The 25,725-nt window shown below is 44.9% G+C and overlaps 1 protein-coding gene across 2 annotated transcripts in view; it reads right to left on the bottom strand.

Annotated features, from left to right (window-relative positions):
- Window positions 1-25,725, bottom strand: part of LOC144822568 (alpha-aspartyl dipeptidase-like) — a 130,004-nt gene that overhangs the window by 11,137 nt on the left and 93,142 nt on the right. For both annotated transcript variants that reach the window (XM_078680251.1, XM_078680250.1), the window contains exons 5-8: window positions 14,377-14,456; window positions 13,996-14,169; window positions 12,684-12,743; window positions 9,398-9,480 (exon numbers count right to left, since the gene is read on the bottom strand). In XM_078680251.1, coding sequence (XP_078536377.1) covers window positions 9,398-9,480; window positions 12,684-12,743; window positions 13,996-14,169; window positions 14,377-14,456 — 397 coding nt within the window. The remainder of the gene's footprint in view (window positions 1-9,397; window positions 9,481-12,683; window positions 12,744-13,995; window positions 14,170-14,376; window positions 14,457-25,725) is intronic.

Raw genomic sequence — 25,725 nt, forward strand, 5'->3', positions numbered from 1 at the left:
CTTTAGCAACCGGCTGAAGACTTTCACCACTCGCTGGCGTTTTTTTTTTTTTGCGCAGCTTGTTTATTTGTTGTTACACAAACTATGCCTGTCCCAGGAACACTCAAAGGAAATTCAATTATGCAAAGCCTGCAATCATGTTTGTTTTTTTGCAGTTTTATATGAAGCGAACTTCAGCCCAAAGCATTGCGAGAACCAGACCAGTTACACGTTTTTAGGAACGGGCTAGCACGTGATTAATCCAGAACCAATGGGCGTTGAGCCAAGACTGCAGGCCACCTCATCTTTCAAAGAGCGCAGAATGCCAGATTTCTCTTTGGCCACTCGGAGTTAAGGTTTCATTTAGCTGTGCAGCTAACTCCAGATTCACAGGACTTTGTGGATGAGAATGGCGCTGTGAAAGTGTAGATCACGTCCAGGCGGAACCAGACAAACAACCATGTTCATGAAGTCCTGATCCCCAAAATTAGCGCTGGTGCTCACCACGGGCACCTGCACAAATTAAGCACTGTTTTACTGTCTGCAGACCCACATAGAACTTAACTAACCATGTCTGTGATCATTGTCTGAGAACTGGTTCTGGCTTTCACAGTAACCAGCTCGGTTTCTCTAGTGGTTTTTAGTAACAAAGTAGCCCCCCCACCTCCCCCTTTCGCTCCACTGACATACAAGCATTAGTGGGCTTCAACTTGAGGAAAAAAACAAGAACAATGTCGGGGTGGGAGTAGCCCATTCATCTAAAGCGCAGCATGCCACCATTGCTACAAAAATAAATACACATTTTTTTGGCCTACAATTTATAGACTTTTGTTGCAGTTGGTGTTGCAATATTTAGCAATGCCAATAGCTCAAACTTAATTAACCCGAGACCTATTGCATTGTAAATGCTTGTTTGTTTTATGTATAGCTGTGCTGTCTTTTGTTGTTGGGTTTGTTTCCTGACTGGTGGGCTGCCTTTTCCCATTGCCTCTGGGTTTTCCTGTGTTCTGCCTGTGTCTGCGTTGCGGTGCTTGCAGCCCTGGTGCTGTTTTTTCTGGTGGCATCCCCTGGGCTGCTGGGAATCCTTGGTAAATGCCGGGTGGTGTCTCATGCCTACCCTTCTCCTGTGTTTCTGCGCTTTGGCTGTTCTCGGCTTCCTGTGGGCTGTGGTCAGTGCCTTTGGGGGCAGATGCGCTCCTGTTGGGGTGCTTTTTGGTATGTCGGTGTCTGTTTGGCCTGTTGCACCTAACTCTGGGAGTTTCTCTGTATTGCAATTTCTCCCCCTTTGATCTGGCAGTGGTTTCTGTCTTCTGCTTCCCCTGCATGCTGGTTGGTGGGGTGCTGTTGTTGCTTCTTCCTGCCTGGTTGTTCCATCGTGGTTCTGCCTGTGCGCTGCTTCTTGTTCTATCCTGGAGCTCTTTTGCCTTCTGTTCCGGTGAGTCTTGGCCTGTCGGTCCTTCGTTGGCCTCTAGTTTGTGCCTGGTCAGCCTTGCTATGCCAGTGGAGCATGAGTGCCAGTTTCCCTTGTGCCCTGGGGGTTGCATCTGTGTTTCTTGTTGAGGGTGTCTGTGACTTCCCCCTTGCCTGTCCTGGCGCTACCGTGAGCCGTGGTCTGTTTTTTCTGAGGGGGGCTGCCTTGGTCCTGGGGGCTCTCTGCTTGTTTGGGTGCTCTCCCTCTCGCCCCGTCTGCTTCAGTGCCTGGTGGGCTGTGTTTTGTGGCTTTAAGTGGCTCTGTTTGGGCTTCGCCCTCTTGGGTCCCATGTAGGGGTTGTGGTCTCCTACTCTCCCATTCCTGGGTGGTTGGGGCGGCTCTGTGGCCACGTTCCTTCTGCTTGGTTCCTTCTTGGCTCCTCTTATTGACAGTTTCTTTCTGTCCTTGGGGTTTAGAGGGGCGCCTGTGGTGACCTCCTCTGCTGTCCTGGCCTACTGTTTCCTTTGGTTGCTGGTAGGCAGTGGCGCCTGTCCCATGTTCCTTTCTTACTTCGTCCTTGAGGGTGCCTGGCTGTCTGGGGTCCGGTTGTTTGGTTGACCGGGTTGGCTGGCTTGGTTGCCCACCTGGTCCTGTTGGTTCTCTTCTGGCGCCTTTTCTCACTGGCTGGCCAGGGAACCCTGTTTTTTCCCCCAGTGTGCAGTTCCCCGTTCCTTTCCTTCTGTAGGGCAGTTTCTGCCCGGCAAGGGTTGGCAGCTTTTTGTCTGCCTTGCTGCTGGTCCCTCGGGCTGTGCTCCTGGCTTGAGTTGTCCGGTGGACGCCTGTCCTATGGCTGGTTGGCTGCAGTGGTTCTTCCTGCTGGGGGCTTGCCTTTCCCTTTCGTAGGTGTGTGTGTTCGTTCAGGTCTCCCAGCTCTCCCCCCCCCTCCTGTTTTGGGGTGCCTCCCTGCTTTTGTACCTCGGCCTGCCACCCTGGTTCCACAGGGTTGGAGGGAGAGGTGTTTGCCATAGCTTCTGGGGTCTTCATGCCTGCCTCCTTTTTGCGGGTTGCGTTCCTGCACATTTCTATTTGTCCACTTCTTCTGCGGTTTTTGGGGTTCACCATACTGTCGGGGCCTTCCCCGGTTCCTTCCGTTTGGGCTGTCGGCTGTTTGCGGTGGTGGCCTGGGTTGACCTAGTGACTGTTTTGGCTCCTCCTTTCCGCTGTTCCCACTTTTTGTTTGGAGATGTTGGGGGGGATCTCGGTTTGGGGGTGGTTGCCCTGTGGTTGTTCTTGCCCTGTGGTTTTCCTTAACCTGCAGGCCTCTTGGTGGATTCCCTCTGTTGGCCTTGTTCCAGGGTTCTGGTTGTGTGGGTTGGGCGTCCGGTTGCTCTGGTGCCTCCAGCTTGTCCTGTCACTTTGGTCCCTCTGTTGGTGTTGGGTCTGCTGGGGTCTCCAGTTCCGTTGGTGACTGTGACTCTGTGGTTTCCTGTTCTCCTGGCGCCCTCTCAGGCATTTCCCAGGTTGGCTTCTTGCAGGGGGGACCAGGTGGCTGACGGTGCCTTAGTCTCTCGGCTTCATTCGCCTCCTCTGTGCGTGTACCCTTTGGGGGTCTGTCTGGTCTTTTTGTGCACTGCATTGGTTGGGGTTTGGTATGCTTGTGCGCGCATAGTTCCCTTTCCATTTCTCTGCCTCTGGCCATCCAAGCTGGTCTTTGGGGGCTTTGCGGTCCCCTTGCTGAGGTCTGTGAGCCGGTCTGGTTCTGGTCTGGTTCTGGTTCTTTTTGGGCCTTCCCTCGGAGGATGTGTTCCTCTTGGAGCTTTCCCTCAGGTTTTGTGGTCTCTCTGGTGTTCTTTCTTTCATTGTGGGGATTGAACCTTTTGGCTCTACTGGTTGTCTTCCTTTGTTTTTCAGGTTGATGGTTCAGTCAGCTTGCAAGCTGCCGGGTCCTCGGCTCGTTATCTTGTGGGTCTTTTTCTTTCCCATTTTGGGGCCGTGTTTGTCTCTGGGATTCGGTCGGTTGTGTTGGGCCTGGCCTGTCTTTCCTGTTTGTTTGCCCTTCATTTGAGCTTCTGTTACTATGTTCTGGGTTGCTGATTGGACAATTGGCCAGGTTTATCTTTGGCTTGGTATGTTTCATTGCGTAATGGAGATAATCGAGAGGGACATGGAGGTAATGTTTCTATCACTTACCAGTAATTACATTACTCCTAATCCTACTCTTGCTTATCTCCATTACGGCCCACCCTCCATTCCAGTGGCCCTGCCAACTGTGTATACGGTGGCTTGGTAAGTACAGGTGTTGTGGAGGGGGCGGTGCATTTTTATTTTGGTAGGGGGGTGTGTCTATGAGGCACAGAGGCCTCATTGCGTAATGGAGATAAGCGAGAGTAGGACTAGGAGTATTGTGATTACAGTGACAGGCACAGTTCTATATGAAACCTACTAAACATATAAATAAATTGGTAGGAAAAGAAAGACATTTCCAGCATCAGAGGTCTCCAATTGTAAGTGAACAGTAAAACCTTAAATTATTTTAATACTCTGGGGCTTGACAATACATGAAGATAAAGTATTTTGTTATTGTTTCCCCAAGGCAGACTGATCAGTCTACGCTAGCATGTGATTCAAGACTGCATCCCTCGTTTCTCACTGATCTGGGCATGACACACATCCGAAGTCGAGGAGAAGTCACAGATACTGTGGGTGGAACCCAAGGCCTCCGCATGAAGAGCAATCCCTTGGCCCAAGGACTTGTTTGCAAGCTTTTATTTAATATTAAAATCCAGAAAGTCTGAAGCCGTGGTAAATGCCCTTGTGATGACTCGCATCGACTACTGCAATTTGGTCTGTCTAGGGCTAAGACCATTATCAAAGTGCAGAAGCTGGAAACCTAGTGGTTCATCTAACCTGCAAGGCAAGGATCTTGCATTGGCAGCTCGCCAAGTTAATGAACATGTATGGATAAGGCTCAAGTCATGACCCACTAGATCTTTTATGTGGCCCGTTCTGTCTTCTTTTCTAATTGGATTTCTCAGTCTGTTCAGCAAGGACTTTATATCTGAAAATCAACTTATTCTGAGGATCCCACGTTCAAGTGGGCTGAAGCTGAAGCTAGATCCTCTAAAGTGTTGGAACCTGCAACATTGGGATGCTCTTCGTTTGTCTCTTTAGCATCTGTCACACTTCTCCCAGTTCAAGTAGGTCTCAAACCTTTCTTATTTTGTTAGGTTTCTAGAAATCTTAGTGGTCTTGGCACCAAGATGTCTTGAGCAATTGTACTCTCCGTAAATAAATAAATATGCTTTCATGCTTACTGAAGAACCATTTCTATTCACACTCTGGGAGCAGCCTTAGATTCCCTTCACTAGAAGTTGATGATGAAAAACAGACACATTTTTATAATCTGAAAAGTGGGGAACATGGATAGGTTAGTAATCCATCAAATCCCCAGCACTATAGTACGCACAGACGCATGATGCCTTCAAAAAATGTGTCAGATAAATACAAAATGGCTCTAGTTACTCATCCTTGGAGCTTATAAGGTCTTTAAAATTCTCATCATAAACACGTCACATTAAAAAAACAAATAAATGCCATTTCCATCTGCCACAGAGCTCTCTTCTCCGCCAGCAGATATTGCGTTAACCTGCTTCCAAATACTAATATCACTCATTTAAAGGCTGAATTAGGAGGGTTTGACAGGTGCAGCCACACCTGGCACTAGCGTAGAGGGTACCATATTTAGAAATAACATGGGTTTAAAATGAACCTCCTGCAGAGATCCTTGTGTGTCCAGCACTGTTCAGTCAGGGATAAAGATGTCAAGATAACTCTGTTGATTAAAGTTCCTGCTGGAGAAAGATCTTTCAGCTAGTTCCAGTTTCCACTCATGACAAGCATTAAAAACGCAATAGGTCTCGCCTTTCATTAAGTTAAAGCCATTTGCTTTGCTATACAATACCATTAGCATAGCAAATTACTTTTACTTAATCAAAGGCGAGACCTATTGCATTTTCAATGCTTGTTCTATTCGTGTAACTCTCCCATGTCCTCTCCCCCTACAATCCTTGCCAAACATCCCTTCTACTTGCGCCTGCGACTATCCTTAGTGAGGGCCGAGCAGCCTTAATCTGCTTTGTAAAGCCTCGTCCACCCGGTAGCACCCCTTGTCGTCCATCTGCTCTACGGAGCTAGTGGTTTCTTTTCATCAGAGCTCTTGCTTCCTCCTACTCCACTTCTTTTATTTGCGCCCACCTTCTTATCCCATGCCCGTGTGACTGCGCTTTGGGATAAAATGGATTTCATCATGGTCTTTCATGCACCTGTCTAATGTTCTTCTTATCGTAGCTGTGCTGGCAGCTTTTTGCACCCTCCTCCTTGCCCTGACTCCTTCAAAAGACGTGGGTCTGTGCTGTGCATGCCCACCTCTTCCAAATTTGGCTGTATTGAATTTTGCCTTCATCACTGGGGCGCACAGCTGTGGTGTGTCAGCAGCAGCGGGGTGTCAGCAGTAGCGGGGTGTCAGCAGTGGCGAGATCACATACTTCGAGAGTGAGTAACAGCAGGTGCATGTGTCTTTCATTAAAGAGTGTTCCTCTCCTCCCTACATCTGTCCCCTCTGCTGTCGAAGATGGAGATCATTTATCATAAGTCCATTAAATACCGATAGCAAATGAGACTACAATTTGTGGGGAAAAGGTGCTTGATGAGAACATGTTACCGTATCCAGATAGATTTGCAAAAAAATGCTTTTTTGTGATAATATTTAGTATTGCAACTTGTAAATAAGCATTTTCCTCCTGATCCATTCAGAAACTGAGAGCCACTGGTTTGATAGACAGTTATCTCCCCCTTTGACCAAGTGCCATAGATGGTCTAAAAAGAACATACAATATTATAGCAGAACCTAGTAAAGAATGGAGAGGAACAAATCTTACATATCTTAAAGAAGAAAGAAAAACAACGAAAGCTAAATTGATCAAGATCTGGACAAGGTTAAACAAAATATATCATTTTTTTGCCACCAGGGCAATGAGTTTTATCCCTATGTGCACTCTGGCCATGTTATCCTTCTGAGCAGTCAGGTAATAGAGCTAATTAAATGAAGTGACAACACAAAGCGCTAGTGAGCCGATATTCTGTAATAAAAACCAGAGTCCCTTTATCGGCCGGTAGGTTGTAGATTTGCTGCTGATGCACTGTGGCTGCTCATGTATTCAGTTGGCAGCGCGTGCTATTGACAGGATAAATAGCGCAATTAAGTGCTACACAGCACCCCTGTTAGAAGTGAATGACAGGGAAAACCCGGCGGAAAATAGTTCCAGTCTTTAAAGATAACAGAGCATCTCTTGAAATCATTGTTATATTTAAGCCTAGAAACATATTTAAAACGACACTAACTAACCAGTCGAACTGAGCAAAACAAGGGGAGTAAGGAATAACAAACTGTAGCCATTCCGCACACAACAGCGTGTTTATTTTAGCATCGCGCTTTCACTTCAAATGAAAGTGAAAGCGCAATGCAAAAAATTAACATGCTGCTGCCTCGCTCCGTGCCTGCCCGGATTAAACAAGCCTCTATTACACAACCACAGATGGCCCCTATAAAGATAAGGAATTGCTTCACGACAGCCGTGAAGCAGGCGATCGAGTCCGGATGGGCCGGAAGAAAAGGCCAAAGGGCTACAACTAAAAAGCCTCACTTTCAATTGGAGGCCACCGTTTTACATAAACGGTGACGCCAGCCAATGCAATTGAGGGGTTTGGGCTTCAAATCCCCTTCTGAAATCTACTTGCTCACAAAGCGAGCAGTGCGTTGCGCAGCAACGCTACACACGAGACCTAAAAAAGTAGTACAGCAGGGTTAATCTGCCTACTGCAGAGAAGGTGAACCACTGATTTCACCAAACTGTATTTTATGTGGCTCGCTCAATAGGTTACAGCTTTTGTCACAGACATCCTTTAGTTACTTACAGTTCATAAGTTACTACCCTAATATAGTACAGTGAGCTATCAACTGTCATCAAAGAGCTGCATGCAAACTGCATGGTATAGGTTAGAATGTTATGTTTTTTCCCAGCCTTTCATTATCTTCATGTTGCTAAAAAGGGTTCATTTGGGTAGAAATACATTCTTATTACTAAAGCCACTCAACTGTGCTGTGCTTTAAATCCTGAGTTTGTGATTCTCCAGACAATACACTCTTAACCCCTCCCGCGCTGCACAATTTTTTGCGCTGTGCTAGGGTTTTATTGAGTGGGCGGGATTATGATTGCCCTTGTCAGCACACGTCCACAGGGGCCGTTCAAAGCACACTAGGGGTTAAAAGATACTGTCTACTAGTATCAGCGACGTGACTCCTACACCTTGTAATCCTCATTGTCTTATGTAACATTTCCTATAGGCCGATTTACACATATATGATTTATTGCCTCTGCATAATGTGTGTGTGAGGTAAAGTGCTCCGATGCGCTACACTGGCTTGGGAACCACTATAAAACAAATGACATGCATGTGAAAGAGGGGCTATGGAGAGGTAAGGGACACTGTAGCAGCGTGGTAGTGAGGGAATTCATGAAAAGGGAGGTGTTTTTAGGAGGGGTTAGACACCAAGAAAGACTGTCGACTGGCCGTCGCCAGCACTAAAGCCGGCTCTGCTCCTTCACCATATTCCCCTATAGACATCATTTTCCAAGGACTCTCCATCAAGTAAAACGTAGCAGCTGTTTAAACTTCTTCGTATAGAGACGGCTCAACACCTCCAAAATACAACAAAAAGACAAAGCGCCTTTTGCTGTACTTCCGAAAATTAATAAAAAATGTGATACATCTGACTCAAGATATCTCAAATTGCAACATTGTTCCAGACGCCAGTTAGCACTGTCACAGAACCTTGCAGGGGCTGGTTGATGCCTATGGAATACCGGAGGGTAGAGCCTGCCTCTTATTCTTTCGCTATTCATTATTATTTTTTTTTTACATGAAGTCACTGCGGTCACTACGAATACAGGAAAATCATAAATATGCAGTTGACATACATATATACAGAACTATCTCTGCTTTGGACAATATGGGGTGAATTAAAGTTTACATTGGCTGCCCAGAGTCCTTTTTACCATAAATTAAACCTTTAGGTTCATCCTTACTCTAGTTTCCTCAGCCAAATCCGTTGGTTTTATGCTAGAGACTCAGCTTGCAATACTATCCCATATCTCCAACCCTTTATGGCCAGCTTCCAATTTCGGTCTTTCAGGAGCGTTAAGTTACTCATACATACATGTGTATAGTATTTTTATACACAAACCTAGCCCAAAGGCAGTGGAGCGTTGTACATGGTCAAAGACAGTGATAAAGTCAATAAGTAAGAGAAAATGGAGTTGGGTTAAGAAAAGGCGTATTTGAGCTTTGCTGCATGTTCTCCCTGTGATGGTGAATTTTTCCTGTACAGAGGAGGGTTACTGTAAGGAAATGGATGTGTTAAGTGTCACAGTAAAGTTTGAAAGAGCGTTATGGATCAAATGATAGCAAATTGTGAGTGCTTTCCTCACTCCTGCTTCAGACAAGCCTTAGAATGAATTGCTATTTTAAGGAAGTTGATTGATGATTTGGAGAAGCCAGTGTGTATGGCTGTCCATGCATTTATGTAAAAGAAACCATCTGACTATGTGAATCAGTAACCACCTCACCACACTAAAGCTGCTGCACTTTAGGAAAGATTTAATGACTCCCCTCTTTAAAAAATACTACAGTGCATTAACCATCGTCACAATCTTTGTGTCTCTACAAATCTGCACCTTTTTAGCCAATTAAATCCTCTGAGACCTACACTTTCCCTCCTTCTACAAGGCCCTGTAGATCCCTTCACACACAAAAATCTTCTGCATCCTGTTCTGCTGCTTCTATTTCCACTTCTTGGTCTTCGTGGACGCCATATATATGTTGATCCATTGGCCAAGCCTATGCCCCGCACATACCCTAAATCAATAAACCATTTATTGATCACATTACCTCATAAACAGACGTGCCCCAGTGGCTCCAAGCAGCGTGGCTTTATCTCCTTCCACTAAAAGTAGGGATCCTTCACGCAGCCCCTAAACACAGAAACACATATCAAGCAATGTTGTATACATTGCAATCTACCCAAAGCACTCAAGCATGGGCTGAAGTAAAGCAGTTTACCCCAAGAGAAGAGAAGCCCATGCGATCTTTTGTGCTTTGTTCACCCTTGGAATACAAACCATCTGAACAAATTAAGCAGAAGAGCATTGGCACTGTGATCTTAAGGTGCCGCAAGCCTGTAAGGTCTTTATTTGATAGTTAATTAAAACCATTCAAATAGTTTAAAACGGGCATTTCTCAATACCTGACGTAATACTTAAATGTACCACATTTTACCATGATATATCAAAAATGTAGTGTAAATAAAAGCGGAATTAAATGGGCTAATGTGTGTTTAACCGTTTAAAATAGACAATTCTATGTGACTGAAAATCACTGCTATAACCTAATAAAAAGTGAAATAAAATGAATCAATTCCTAATAAGATATAAAGTACCAATGTTCTTGTATAAGTGTTCCAGGCAGGTAACCACACCAATACACCTCAAAGAAGAGAGGTACACTGAGATTCAGAGATAAAATGTATGGTGCATAAATACAGATTAATACTTATAGTAGACAAGTTATTTCATCCAGGGCTTTCTGTCGGTGTAATCTCATAGCTGCAGTATCCATAAACGTCACAAAGTGAGCGATAAGTCTGCTGTCCTTGCCCTGGAAGTAGTGAATATTTGCCTCCTGGCATACCTGGATATTCAGATATCTAAACATGGGCTTTAGCCAGTAACGTCTTTCCCACTCAAACATGGGGCAGGTGCACAGTACATAGGGCAGATACATAGGGCTCAGTTTCTTTTGGAAAAGAGCAGAAGTGACATGAGCCATCAACTCGCAGGTGCTTCCAACTTTGAGTAACTTCTCCTGCATCAAAAAGGCCCATCCGTAGTCATAAAAACCTTAGTTTGTAATTCCGTGGCAAGGGCAGTGATATACAAGGTTGGGGTTTCAACTCGGTATAGGTTACAGATGCATATGGATTATGAGTTTTTGATTGGAGGGTCAGAAGGTCTTTATTTGCTGAGGACTTTTCTACAGCCTTTCTAAAAGGATCTTAAAGGCCCCATGCAATATATTTAGATCCAACAGATGGTTCAGTTCGAGGTCTTCTGAAAATGTCATCGCCACCACCCTCCAGGGAGATGCAGGTGGATTTAACAGACCTTTGCCCAGATTAAATTTAACATTCGCCTTTCAGCCTTCTTTAATCTAAACCAGAATTTCAATAAGGCAGCCTTCTGGGTCAATGTTTGTTCTATAAGGGCAAATTCTAGTCTGATCTCGAGTTCTCGCCTAGAATTTGGGAGCCTGAATATTTGGCGAAGGAGTCTAGTTTGATCTTATTTAGGTAGTCCCCGAATTTTTCTGGTAATGCTTCAAGAGCATGGCTTAATGAAGGCAGAAAGAAAGTTGGCTTTGATAACATGCAATAAAGGCAAGAGGGAAGGGCCTGTGATGTTCGTCATTTTACAAATTCCTGCCGCTAATCCGGAGGTCCGTTCTTGCAGGGCATCCATGTGAGTACCAGGTGTGCTTGAAGATTGAAATTCAATGCCAAGGTATTTTTGAGTTAGTTGTGTTAATTATATGCTTTCCTAGTGTCCATGACGAATTATACTGCTTGTGTATCCTTGTAAACATGACAATTTGGGTTTTTTTCTGGAGTTATTTCTAGTTCGTTGCTCTTGCAGTAGGGGAACAAGTTGTTGAAAGAGGACCGGAACTTAATTTCAGAAACGTCCAACAGTACTGTGTTACCTGTGCATTGCATCATATGTAGAGTTTGGCCGTTGTGCCTCGATGATCAAGATTTGGGATTTTTTAAAGCCGTTTCAATGTTGCCGATGAATACGTCGGAAAGAAATGGGGCTAAAACACAGCCCTATTTTAGCCCTTTATCAATGTACATTCTCTTTGACAAAGTGCCTTCGTTGCGGAGTTTGAATTGAACCCAGTTATTTGAATATAAAGCGATGATGGGATTTAATGTTTTTGTGGGGATACCCTAGTTACTCAGCTTCCACCATAACCTGGCTCTACTGACCATGTCAAATGGTTTTTTGTAGTTAATAAAACATGCATGTATAGATTGTTCAATACTAATGGTTCTATGGACTAGGAAGGTGAGGGCCACAATGTTATCGACGGTTCAGACATTTTTCCAGAACCCTGTCTGGAACCAGGGAATTGTATTTGCCCGTGTAGCCCATTCCTATAGTACCTTCAAAATCAATGAGACAAAGAATTTAGCATCCACGTCAACCAGGGCTTACACCTGTAATTCTCTGGGTCACCCCATCTTCCATTTTGTGGATAGAATCTAAGTATGCCCCCAGTCAAGTTGGTGGTACCACACGAGTTAGTAGAACATTGTTAAAAACGCTGCGCATTGCATTGCTTCAGATATGTAGCTCAGATTTGAAAGATTGCAGTGGGCAGACCATTGGGCCCAGGGGCTTCATCGATTCCCCCTTTTGTAAAAATCTTCTCAATTGCTAAGGGCATGATCTTAGTAGAGCTGGAGGGAGGTGGAGCATTTGATATATGCCTTATTACCGGACGTTCTCCAGAAAGAACTGGAGTTGATTCTGGGATTGCTGCCTTGGTTTTATATAGACTAGCAACATTGTTCTCCCATGTGATGCTGCCCATTGATTTTGCCTCGGAGAATGGGAGGAGCCGCACGCATCGATTTTATCATTGTGATTCCTGCACTTACATTTTGTATACTGGAAGTCATATTCACCAGCACTGCACTCAGAATACAATCTTGGGGTCTCCTGGGATGCTGGGGTGCAGTAATGCCTCTTCTGCAGTCCTTTGTGTCAAGCATGTGGGTCCATAGGGTTGAATTCTGATGGAGTATATCGTGACCTCATCCTTCTCCAGTCACTAAAATAAATGGCAAGTCTGTTGGGGGATTAGTCACTTGTTATAAACTTTACAAAATAAATCCGGTCAATCAGTAGATAGTATTGCGTGGAACAAATAAAAGTAAAATATTGTACACCTCCCAATTATTAAGTTATACGGTAAGAAGGAGAAAAAGTGTCCCTGTTTTTTTATTAAATCTTACACTCATTTTCCTGTGATGTTTTCTCCACCACTCAAGCACAATCCTACCAACGAAAAACCCCCTCCACTAAAAGAGATTTCTATCAGGGATGCAGGCGCTCACCAGGACAGGAGGTGTGTCGAGCTCCTCGTGATACTGAGTGATCCTCTGCTCTCGGGTTTCCTGTGGTAGAGGTGACAAAAGGATCATCAATGCAACAAATAAAGATTGATTCGGGAGGATGGGGAATTCAAGTGTATCATCATGGGAAAACAGGAGTGACCCTGAGAGCCCACTACGGCAAACTGAGGTGCAATGTGGGAGGATGTGGAAAGGGGGTATGCAAGATTGGTCCTTGTAGGAGGGAAAGGGGTAGACCCAGGAGAGGACGGGGTGGTGAGTTAGAGTGATTGGATAGGCGGGGTCATGAACTTTGTGCTGGACGAGGTTGCTGCAAAGGGTGCAGTAATGGCCATTGAGAGCTGTGGAAAAAGCTCTAGGAACGATCTCCTTTTCACGCTGCTTGTAATCAGCAGTAAACCCTAAAATACACCCAATGCTAGAGGAACAATATAAGAGCCGAGGCTGCATAAGTAGAATGTATAGAACATTTATATTTATTGGGAACTCCTAGGTATGTAGCATGACAACTTGGTCAAGAAAGGCGCTATTGACCGTCAGGAGGGGTTTACTATAGAATAAAACCTTCATTTTGTGGAATCAGTCATCCTTTCAGGAACCTCATATTTACTCCCAGGGGCATGCTTTGTACATCTGGGAGACTTAAAATGGTTTACAATAGGTAAATGTGAGCAGGAGGCCTTACATGGATGTGTTGGAAGAGATGTTATAAACATACAGGATGGCACAGCATTCTGGACCGGCAAACAGTCTGCAAATGAATGCAAGAAAGGCAATGACCTATACATGAGATAGATGCGGAGAGCATAAAAGAAGGTTTGGAAGAAAACTGAAGAACATATAATAGATACCTTGGGGTGGATCACTATCAAACAAAGGAAGAGTTATGAAGGCATGAATGGACAAAAGACGGGTAGAGGATAAAGTGAGTGAAATAAAGCTGGCGAGGAAGGTAATAATACGTTCATGAGTGGGAATAAAGTGCCATAGAGCGAAACCAGTAAGATAAGAGCAGATGGCCATAAGAGGGAGCATGGCGGGAAAATGTGTGTTTCTAGGAAGTTTAAAAAGTGTAATACAGCCTTACACCTTGTATGTAGATAACTTTGTTTACGTAAATAAATGGGCAGGTGTGTTATGTGCAGGTTATGCAGCAACAATAAAATGTGCAATGTGCTTGAACCTGGTAGGTTAGTAAAGGCTTATACTGGGTAAAGATAGGAACTGCTGCTTGCCAGTAAGGTTTACTTTGAAATAAAGCTTTATTTCACTTGATTGAGAGCCTCATACTTACTCCCATGTGTTTGCTGTTCACGTCTGGGTCCAAGAAATGGGGGTTGATGTTGAACGGGACTAATTCCAGGGCACTTAACGAAGGTGGGTAGACAATTGGCATGTCGTTAGTTGTGTTAATACTGATAGTTGCCACGTTTGTGCCAGCGCTCGACCCAATGTAAGGTGTGCCATCCTGAAGAAGGAAAAGCCTGGAAGTTATACGCTGTGGCACCCTAGCTCCATAAGTGGTCACTCTCAAATATGCATTACTATACATCAGTGCTTGATAGACATTAACTTAAGATCCAGTTCAGAGGACCCACTGGTTCAAAATGCATAATCCTTCAATTAACTTAAATATCGACAATTCAAATGGAGGAACATGTTCATGATAGCATACCTCTAAGACTCTCTTTCTTATCTCGGTGATCAGACCATTGTCATACAGCGCTTTTAACAGACGAAAGGTATTGCCCCCACCTACAGGGAACAGAAAGAAAGGAGAAGATAAAGAAAAAGAGATCAAATTCAGCCACTAGAAGCACTTGAAAGAACACCCACATCAAGCAAAATGCACCAAAGAGAAACACAGTTTGTACCTCTACTTTCAAGCATTCGGTCACAAGAAGGGTTATTTTAACTAGCAACAGTGATCTACATATCTATAGCTATATAAGAATTTGGAATGGTAGTGTGCTCATGAGCACATACAAGGGTTTTATTAGGCAATTTACATTTTAATCTATGTATTTTGCAAACATTATGCCATTGTCTTGAGTCTAGCAGTGGCCCCATCCTCTCCCCGTTTGTTGGGGTCCTTACTGACTTTGCGAACCCGTTGATATAAATAGGATATATTATATATATATATATATATATATATATACACATATTCATTCTCTCTCTCTCTCTCTCTCTCTCTCTCTCTCTCTCTCTCTCTGTCTCTGTCTCTGTCTCTGTCTCTGTCTCTGTCTCTGTCTCTGTCTCTGTCTCTGTCTCTGTCTCTGTCTCTGTCTCTGTCTCTGTCTCTGTCTCTGTCTCTGTCTCTCTCTCTCTCTCTCTCTCTCATATATATATATATATATATATATATATATATATATATATAGCGGATGTCAGCTTCGAGGTTGTACTAGTCATTCTGCTACTCTGGCATTTTCCCGGTAGGTAGCAAGCTTGGAGACCGAGTAGTTGGCAGCCACTACCCACCTATGCCCCCTATCGCCTTTCTAGTAGTAGCATCCTGCAGGGAGGGGGAGATAGATTAGGTTTATCAGACTTGGTTTTCAGTCCGGCCAGAGTCTACCTGACTGTGTGTGGGGCTTTCTTTTCACCTGTTTGCAGCATTACCTCCAGATAGTTCTTTTGTGTGTAATACCTGTTGACTTAGAAAACTTAAAAAGGGTGACTGGGCTTGTGACAGGGTTTGCAGCAGTTCCACTCAGTCTTCGCCTTGCAAGTTCTCGGTAGACGTGTCCGCCACTTTTCTCCAGGTCGTGGGCTTGATTCAAGGAGCACTTCCAGCACCCAGTAAGTAGGAGTCTCCCGACTGCTCGATCCACCTGATTCTCCTTTTGTTCCTCCATTCTCCTCCGCACTTGGGCAGTTGGTTTGACTAAGCGGAATAAGTTGGAGATGCTGGTGTGTGATGGTGTAGGTTGTGGTTATCTCGATTTTGTAGTAACCTCTAGCTTTCTCCCAGTGGTGTGATGCTCCCCTTGTGCAAGGTGCAGGGTCTGCCCTCACTGGTCTGATGGGAAGAGAGGAGGGTGGTGCCAGAGACCTGTAGAGGCTGCTACTCGTGTCCGAGCTGCTTGCCTGGGCTGATGTCCTGGATCAGTCATCTCACGGATTTTTCCTCTCCCATTGGCTCTTGCCCTGGTGGCATGCTGCACTGGGTGCCCCTGCACATCCACTGTGTTATTCTGTGGGAATGGAAGGCAAAGACTTGTTCACCTCCTCCATTTTGTGGGCCTTGATGCCGCCGGCCTCTGTCCCAGTGAATTATCTGTGAACTAGGCTGCTGGAATGACTCAATTTAGTTGTAAATGCTTTTCTGCCGTATCTATGAACAATATGAGTGCACTAGAACTTTTGCCAATGTTCGTAACTTGGGTTTACCTTTTTACCATAAGTTGGATTGTTTAACACAAATCTCTAAAGTTGTACACCTCTTGTCGTTTCATTTGAAGCGTTTGAGAAAGACATAGCCATTTCTTCTGATGTACTAACAATTCACAGTCATCCATGCTATCGTGGGATCACATCTCGAATACTGCAGTGCGCTCTCTTTCTTTCGAGGTACCAACTTCCAAAGTTTCAGCTCATCGAAAACCTAACCACGAGGTTACACTTAGGTTTGCTCCACTGGGCACCTACCTGTCACCAGCTGAAGCAGATACCCTGGATTCCCTTTGATAAGCATATCAAATTCAAGAGTTTTAGCATTTGCCATAATGATAATTATGAAACAGCTCTTCATTCACATGAAAACGAAACTCTCATTAGCATCATAACTCCAGCCCTACGCCCTGCATCAACTGGCCTGTTCGCCCTTCCTAAGCTTCGCACATGCAGAGCTGAAAACAGCTCTTTTGCAGAAACCAGGCCCTTCTCTTCTCGTGTTTGCTTACTTTGGACCATATGTTTTCAGGAAGCATTTCAAAACATTTCAATGTTGAATAATGGAAAGGTCCCATCTTACGCTGTACTGTTCTGTAGGTCCAGTGGCAGGATGGCCGTACAAAGCATAAGGTAAATAATACAATAAATATGTTCGGTTCCTTCCTCAAAGGGCTATGCTTCTGGTACTATCAAGCTCTTCTGGGGAGGGGGGGGGGTCCAGGTAGCATATTTGGCACAGTCTCTTTTCTCTGTCTTCCAGCATTACTCAAGGTGCTGGAGAAAGATCCATAGTGTTTTGATCCTTTGTAGGAAAAACAATAAAGGTTACTTTCATCTGCTCAGAGCAATCTTTTTCAATGAGACTGGACACCATCAAGTTGGCAATCCTCAGTGTGCCATTTGAGCGACAGCTGGTAAAAGATTCCTGGGGAGTGAGTTGTATACACCGTTCATGGGGATCATGCATTCATTTCAGAAGCAGCAACAATGATCCCTCTCCTGGGCTCTAACAGTCGAGTCTTCCTTCCATTAGCCCTTATGGAGTCAGCAACTCCTCTCACCTGCCTTGCAAGCATCGGGGGTTGGGGTTGACAATAAACTACCAGCAGCTTCTAGCATTGGGCTCACTGGTACGTCGCTGTGCTCCTGCCATTATCTGGCATGGCCCAGGCTTGCTGGCTGATTGCAATTTGCTCTTTGCCCAGCCTTGCACAGCTTCTGCTCTGAAGCCCGAGTGCTTCAAAGAGTTAGGGAGGTCTATCTTCTCTAGTGGCGCTCTCCATCGGGTCTCCAGCGTTCTTCCCAATCTCTAACTGCAGTCGCTGATCATGAGGGTGGTGGTCTCTGGAGGGTTCGGGGCCTGGATGTGGCGCTGCTGGTGTCCTCATCAGCAAGTTCCAGGAGTGCACTCCTTTCTCTTTCTAGTCTCCACAGTCACAGGGGGTATCTGAATTGTGTTCAGAAGTATACCCAACTTTCTAAAACTTTACCATTAAAGAAGCTATTAAATTACAATTCCTCAGACACCAAATATGACTTTTCAAACTGCTCTGAATCAAAAGTCATTACTTATTAAATGTAATAAGGTAACCCAATGTTTTCCTATGGGAGAGGAAGGCCTTGCAATAGTGAAAAACGAACCTGAGAGTTTTTTACTGTCAGGACATATAAAACTTGATAGGACATGTCCACATTTTTAAATGCAAGCCACCCTTCCCAATGGGCTGTTTACACAAAGCTCCTCTAAAGTTTGTGGGCCGATGACTTTGACACCTTGATAAGTTGTAGTCAATAATATCAAAGGAGCGACTGAAATTCAATCCTTCAGCACGCCATGTCTCCTGTGAATCCAACCAAATACCGCTGTCCGCCATGGCGTTAGTGGAGCTTTGTGTATTTGGGTTACAAGATCGTCAAGATTGGACTTATTAATTTTTATAGTCTAATAGATGTTTTCACTTGATTTTTTGCGAGGTTATATCCAACAAATTTTAAATCTTTCAGATCCCCTGAGTTGGGCACGATTTACATGGCTCCGGAAACTCGAACCTTTTTCAGTACATAATAACTTTGTTACATTAAAAATTGCCAAGACAAGTCGCAGCTATTCATTACATATGAGTTGCGGGGCCTCTATTTACCTTTTCAATCTACCTACACTACATTGTATGCCTTGACAAAGTCCATGGGTGGACGAAACACGTGTTGGCAGTTTTTGTCTGAGTTGGAAATATTCTTTTGTCTGGATTGAATACGTTAAAAAAAACCGATAGGGAACAAGAACAATAAAGGAAAAATTACTATTTAAAGATATGCATTAATGGATTCTGCTTTTTTGCTTTTCTATTTGAACTCTCCTAACATTGGAAAAACAAACTGTGAAAATTGGCATGAATACATGCTGATTTGAGGTCATATATCTAAGGTCTGAACATTGACCGTATTTACTAAGCTAAGGGTGTGCTGCATATTTCTTCCAAACTGTTCAAATTCTGTGTTTACAACCTCTTTTGTTGCAACAACTGGTACTTTTCTGAGCAGTGGGTACCGGAAGAATCAAAATAGCACCCCAACAACAGTTGTTGATTGTTCGATTGACTAGCGCTATCTAAATATACACTGTAAAATACTTGTTTGATGTGCGATTCCATCCCTTATTTTGTATAAGGGAAAACTACTACCTTCTGTCTTGTATAATATAATTTGTGTAGTGTTTGACCCAGGCACAGGGTCGGGTCCTCTCATTTGCGCTGTTAATCGAGCCCCCTCCTGCATTACCGTTGTCAGTTCCGTAGTAAGGAAAGACTGGTGATTTGGTACCTCTAGGTTAACACCTGCCAAGCTTTAAGAACCCAAAAGGGGTTTGTGAGGAGGTTCGCGAAATGCAGCTGTTGTCACTCAAGTGGCATTTGGGAAGGGGAGCAGCCCTGTACTTTTTAGTTAGGGTTCTCTGTTAGCCCCCCCTAGTCGCTGGGTGGTAGAGTAATCTGGTGGGTTTGAAAGTCAATCTACCTCCTCAAGGGCCCCAAACCTGTTTGCTACTGGTACGTTAAACTGTGTTCTAAGTGGTTGGCCAAAGTTAACAGGGGTTTGAAGCCAGGGTATTGGGGCTCTTGGATGAGGGGTCCATAGTGGTGGGTGGTTACGGGAGTAAAAGGAGGCCAAAGTATGGAGTTGGATCCCAGTGGGCGGTGCACGGGGACTGGGGATTTTATCGGCCAGGTTTCGAACTGTCCAGGGGTTACTAAAGTTGACAACTATACAATCTCCATTACTTGTTTTAGGGTTCTTCCCGACCCATCCCACCTTCCGCATTATTAGTATCTCACCAGCACTTTCGTAGGGAAATTGTTTATGCCTGGTGAGTCAAAAAAGGCACTTGTTTCTCAGTTCCAGATGTGTTTCTACCTGACCAGTTTTAGATTCAGGTACCCCAGTTAAAACTATAACATAGGGAAGTGAGGCCAGAGGTAGATCGATAATTGGAAGTGGAGAGTGTACTGGGCCTGCATGCACGTGATCTTTTGGGGTGGGCTCTTCCCTGTCTATTGACTGGTCAGAATGGGTGCTCGCTCTCTTCATGCAGGATCCACTAGGGCTAAGAGCAGGCCTCCTACTTTGAGCCTTGTGTAAACCAGGTCCTTGCCAAGGGGATGCTTGTTGACTATGAGGGCAGCTCTCAATGTCCCCAACTCAGCGGTACTCGTGGTGGCTGGGCTAATTATAGTAATAGGTGGTGAAGGATGCTGTATTTTATCCAACTGGGTACCACCATCTTTCTTTTCCACTACGGTCGGCACGCTGTTGGCAAGAGAGTTGCCAGGTGCATGCAGAGCGGGCATCTGGCTACTAGTATTGCTACCAAAATGAAGCGCTAGCTCTTCCTTAACAATGGCCCTCATCTGTATCTCAAGTTCCACTATCAAATTCCTCACCCATGGAGGACAATGAGGATTTCTGTAAGGGGTTAAGGGTGGCTCTCCTCCCGATCTTACTGGTTCACCCTTACTGGGGCAGGTTTCTGCGCTAGATTTTTTGTTTGATCCTGCCCCAGTACCAGGTTTTTGCCTCGTAACTTTGGGCAATGTGGTATTTCTTCTGCTTTTGCGAGTTGTCGGTTTTACTGGGGATGGATGTATGGGGGTGACAGGATCAGGTGTTGTTCGTGTGGGGATTTTGAAAGACTGTGAGTGGAGCACAGGCTAGATTCTGCTAAGATAAGGTACCCTGTGGGTTGGGGAAAAAGTTCTGGGGTTAGAGATAGTTGCCTCTCGATAAGCTCAATTTCTGTTGATAATACCCCAATGGCTCTCTGAAGCATCCTGTCGATTGAGGTTTGGGGGAGTGGGGGAGTGGGGCCGGTAATAGCACGAAGGTTTTTTTTTTTACACAACCACGCTTCTCCATAACCAAAGCCGTCATAGACACAAGGGTCAACTAATCACCAGTTCACAGCTGATAGAGAGCTAGCAAAATCTTGGCCTCAGAGGACAGAAGTGCAAGGTAAATGTTGGAATAACAACAAGAGGGGCAAAATAATACGGTCCTCAAGGCACAAAATGCAAAAGGCAAAAACGGTGTCAGAACCCCATAGACAAAATGCAACGTGGGGATAGGTTTAGCAACAATAGGTCATAAAACCACAGTCCGTAAAGTGCAAGGTGCTAGAGGCTGACGGTATCTAAACCCTATGATAAAAAGTGCAAGATGGAAATATGTATAGCAGCAAAAGGGCATGGAAAACACAAACCATAAAGTTCAAGGCGCTAGATGTTAACAGAATCTGGCCTCTAGGCTCTAAGGACAAAAGAACAACATGGGAATAAGTATAGCAGCAATGGGGCATAAACACCACAGACCATAGAATGCAGGGCGCTAAATATGAAGAGGATCTGGCCCCTGAGGACAAAGGTGCGACATGATAAAACATTTAGCAGCAAACGGACAAGTCAGCACAGTCCCTGGTGTGCAAGGCACAGAAGGCTATAAAAAACTGACCCCGGAGGACAAAATGTGACGTGCGTGGTTTTTAGTCAGCTATGGTAGGCATGTAAGCAGATTACCATTTAAAAGGTACATTGGATATTGGCCCAGCATGAACTGTTAAACAGGTACAATAGGGTACAATCATCCAAGAATAAATATATAGGATAAGTCCTGTTGAGTGGACTGAGAAAAAAAGAAAAAAAAACACGGTTCCAACTAACTACATGGGGAGCACTGTTCACAGCAAACACATGGGCTGTTGTGGAGGATTGTTCACAGTACCTTTCTGCCGATTCTTGTGGGGCGCTGAGACATGGGACCTTGGGAGTAAAGGGGTGGCCCTGCCTCGCCTCTTCCTGGCTATGACTTGCAAGGACGGGCCCGCCCTTGGCCCAGGCTTTGCCTGGGTGCTGCCCACGCGCGTCCCGCGCTGCGGGAGTCTGCTCTGGAATTTAAAGTGGCGCCTCCTGGCGCTGGCGCTGGTGAAGAGGCGTGAGACACCCTGGGGTACTGAGTCCTGGCCACCTCTCCTCCTGGTAAGGCTGCTGAAGTAACGGGCGTCCAGCGCTGCGGGAGCCCGCTCTAGAATTTAAGGTGGTGCCTCCTGGCGCAGGTGCCGACGCTGTCGAAGAGGCGCGAGGCACCCTGTGGCACTGAGCCCTGGCCCTGGCCCACTCTCGTCCCAGTAAGGCTGCTGAAGTAACAGGCGTCAAGAAAGATTGAGGCCTGGCAAAAGGTTTATTGAAATGGCAGTTTAAACAGAGGTGGCTGGCATCGACGTGGAGTGGGGGCGGGCACGCGTTCAAAAAAACGTACCTGAATCGACGTTCTCAGTCCTCCGCTCCGGAACTTTTCCCAAGAACTGGATGTAATGCGGGCACCATTCTTGGTGCTGCTCTCATGCTGTGAGACCAGCACCCTGACTGGAGGGAGCGGCCTCAATTTCTGTCACCCTTACTGGAGGGGGTGTCCTCAATCGCCGCTCCCGAGGACACTGGAGCCCTGCACTTACTCTAACACAGCTGGGTTAGGGGTTTCAAAGTGCGCATGTTTGGCTGGCCGTCGGAAGACCGCCGGCTAAATGAACATGCGCTATTGAAAAGTGCACAATCAGTACATCCTCCTCCATGCTGTTGTTATTTAACAGCTGCTTCACCCTCATCCTGACGCTCCATTCAAGATGGGAGGAGAAAGAATAAAATGGCAATGAATTACCATTTTACTTTTCATCTTTGGGGGTAGTTTAAGTAGGGCGGCTCTCCTCCGCTTCAACAGAGGAGCTGCCACGTAGTTTATATGTGGTAGGTGATAATGGGGTAAACCCTTTGCTCACCGACCTGGGTCAGCATGTAGTTACAAAAAGAAGTGGTCGGTTACATAACATATTCATAACGTTCATTTCATCAGTAAATGGTTAGAAGGTACACATAAACCAAGTCAAAACTGAACTGAATTTAATTCAGCTATAAGCAGTGATATCCAATATTTACACAGTTATTTTGTATTTAATTCATACAATACATAACAATGGATGTGGTCATTGTTCAAAATAGTGCTCAGTGGGTGTCAAAAAGAGGGGTTCCAGATTCAGTAGGGTAGGGTGTGGTTGGAATAGATGGAGGGACAAAGAAAAGGAATTGTGTCCTGTAGACAATTCAAAATTAATCTTAAAACATTTCCCGTCTATAATAGATCACGCTGTTCCCTATACAAACAATACACGAGGACCAAATATGGCAAATTCTAGTGTGACGTGTATGTTGGAGAGTACTGTTGTCGACGTTTCGACCCCGGTAGTAAGGGCGGGTGGTTCCTCAGTTTAGGGTCTGCATCAGGACAGTGAAGATAGTGTTAGTGAGCACCTACGGAAATAGATACGTATATCACTCAGTAGGGTGAAATAAAAACTGTTAAAAAGGCCATCAATCAATGTTTCCTCAACTCGTGTACCTACATTCATTCAGGCGTGTAAAGGAGTCCCACCTCAGTTGGAGACTTGCGCCGGTGATGGTGTTCTGTGAAGGAACAATTAACATTAAGGAAGGTTTTAGGTCGGGCAGGTCAGGGAGGAGTCAACCCACAATGGAGATGCCCCTACTTACTAGATTCTTCTAGGTTAGTGAACCTTAGGTGGATGTTTGCAGTCCCGGATGGGTTGGGAATTGGCGTGGGATCTGTGGATAAAAATTGTATCCATGTATCTCTATACCAGTGGAAGAAGTACACAGTGATTAGGATGTACAGGTGGGATTCGCGGAATTTAGGAAGGATGAACTTACTTGGAAACTTCTCTAATTCGTATTCGTAGGTGTGGTATCAGTCACACACCAACTAGAGGGATTAGTCTGGAAGGGGTTCTCACACACCATCTGTAGAAACCAAAGTCACAAAGACAATCTTAACTTGAGTCATTGTGTAATAAGTCGCCATAAGTACGACGTTACAAAAGGAGAATTTAAGGTGATCACTGATCCCCAAGGTAATCCCAATTTAAACCGCAAGAAATTTTGGGTTGTGATAGTTAATTAAGTGGATCTGGTCCCCTCGTCACCGGAGACAGATCGAGACCTCTATAATTACAATGGAGGACCTCAAGCGCGGGGGCATATTAATAGCGCTGTGATGGGCGGAGAAACAACAGAGTTGCTAGGGCACTAAAAACACCTTAGGTCTGAAAACAGATCGGGGTTTCTTAATGAAAACCTGGGGTGCAGGGACATACTTGTAGCGTTATTGTGGGTAGAGATAAATGCGGGAGACTGCTTACAGCGCTGTTAGAAACTGGGCCAGGCAGCGCGGAATGAACAGCCTATCTGTCCCACGTACCTGTTGGTCTGCTGGAGTTAATCCACGGCATGAACAACCAGCGCCTCAACGGAGTCACTCAGAAATGCTTATTCCTGGGGGCGTGTCTCAGGGGGCGTGCCAGAGTACCTCGCGGTGCGGACGCTGGATGCTGATGCCGCGGGTGTGACTGGACTGCGCATGCGCGCTGGTAGAGTCACTATTCTGTCCAAGTGCGCGAGTGTCAGAGGCAATAGCGTGTTTATAGACATCATCAAATCGGCTAATGTCGGTCTTGGCCAAAGGCACATATATGATTACTAACGTTCAAGCGTGCACATACACTTTCTAACGTTGAAGCGTGCACATACACTTTCTGATGTTTAAAACGAGGTAAACTATCCTGGTAATTCAAAAAAGGGGAGGCTACATAAACTTCCTTATATTCCTGTGAATGGCATACCTAAAACCTAATTATGGATTTGTTAGTCTAGCAATATTAATATACATTGGGAGGCTAATCTCCTATCCCTTTATGAATAAAGAGAAATTGAGGTAGGTTCTACTATTTTCACAGTCACGTAACCCAGTAGTCTAAAATGGTATTATTGGGTGTTATCTAAATCAAAAGTTTCACATTGGTCCAGCTGACTAAATGGTTGAACAATTCTGTATAGTGAGGTATATCAAAATATTTCATTATCTATGCAAAGAGCATGGTTAACAAACAGGGATCAGATGTCAGTCCCACTGGTTGTGCGTAGGACACATATCCATGACCCTAAACTGAGGAACCACCCGCCCTTACTACCGGCGTCGAAACGTCGACAACAGTACTCTCCAACATACACGTCACACTAGAATTTGCCATATTTGGTCCTCGTGTATTGTTTGTATAGGGAACAGCGTGATCTATTATAGACGGGAAATGTTTTAAGATTAATTTTGAATTGTCTACAGGACACAATTCCTTTTCTTTGTCCCTCCATCTATTCCAACCACACCCTACCCTACTGAATCTGGAACCCCTCTTTTTGACACCCACTGAGCACTATTTTGAACAATGACCACATCCATTGTTATGTATTGTATGAATTAAATACAAAATAACTGTGTAAATATTGGATATCACTGCTTATAGCTGAATTAAATTCAGTTCAGTTTTTACTTGGTTTATGTGTACCTTCTAACCATTTACGTAGTTTATATGCAAAGCTGCAATAGCAGGCATGAGACAGTTTCTAAAGGGATACTTGAGTAGGGTGCCAAGACAGTCTGCTCCCTCCAATCAGGGCGCTGCTCTTATGCTGGTGAGAGTAGGGCCCTGATTGGTCAAGGGAGTTTTTTGGTGGGCAGGCTGCAGCGCGAGCAGGAGCTCATGTGTCAGGTAAGTTTTTTAAAAATATATCAATTTTAAGTTTATATTTACGCATGCGCACCTAATTTTTTGTTTTTATTTGAGCGACCGCCTGCCACCTTCCCATTGATACCAGCCACCACTGTTTACTAGGAACTTAAAAGTAAAATAAATGTGCCAATTGGGTGCAAAGCAAACACAAGGAGATGATGGACGGAGTGCTGAAACTTTTCAGACACTCACCCCCAGTCACCAATCTGGGTTGGATCCATCATCGTTCTTTAGCTCACTTCGCCACCCCAGTTCAGACACAGCTATATGCATATCAGTCGTGACCCTGTAACTCATCGGAACAGTTCAGCTCGAACTGCTAAGCCATGTCTACCCTGGACCGGAAACAAGTATCCTGGGACCGGTTTTGGGCTAACCGCCCTCATCAGCCAGGCTATCTTGAATCCAATGGCAAAGGGTGCAAGCAAATCTCACCATGTTAAAAGT

The sequence above is a fragment of the Lissotriton helveticus genome, chromosome 3_1, assembly GCF_964261635.1.
Source record: "Lissotriton helveticus chromosome 3_1, aLisHel1.1, whole genome shotgun sequence".
Taxonomy (NCBI): domain Eukaryota; kingdom Metazoa; phylum Chordata; class Amphibia; order Caudata; family Salamandridae; genus Lissotriton; species Lissotriton helveticus.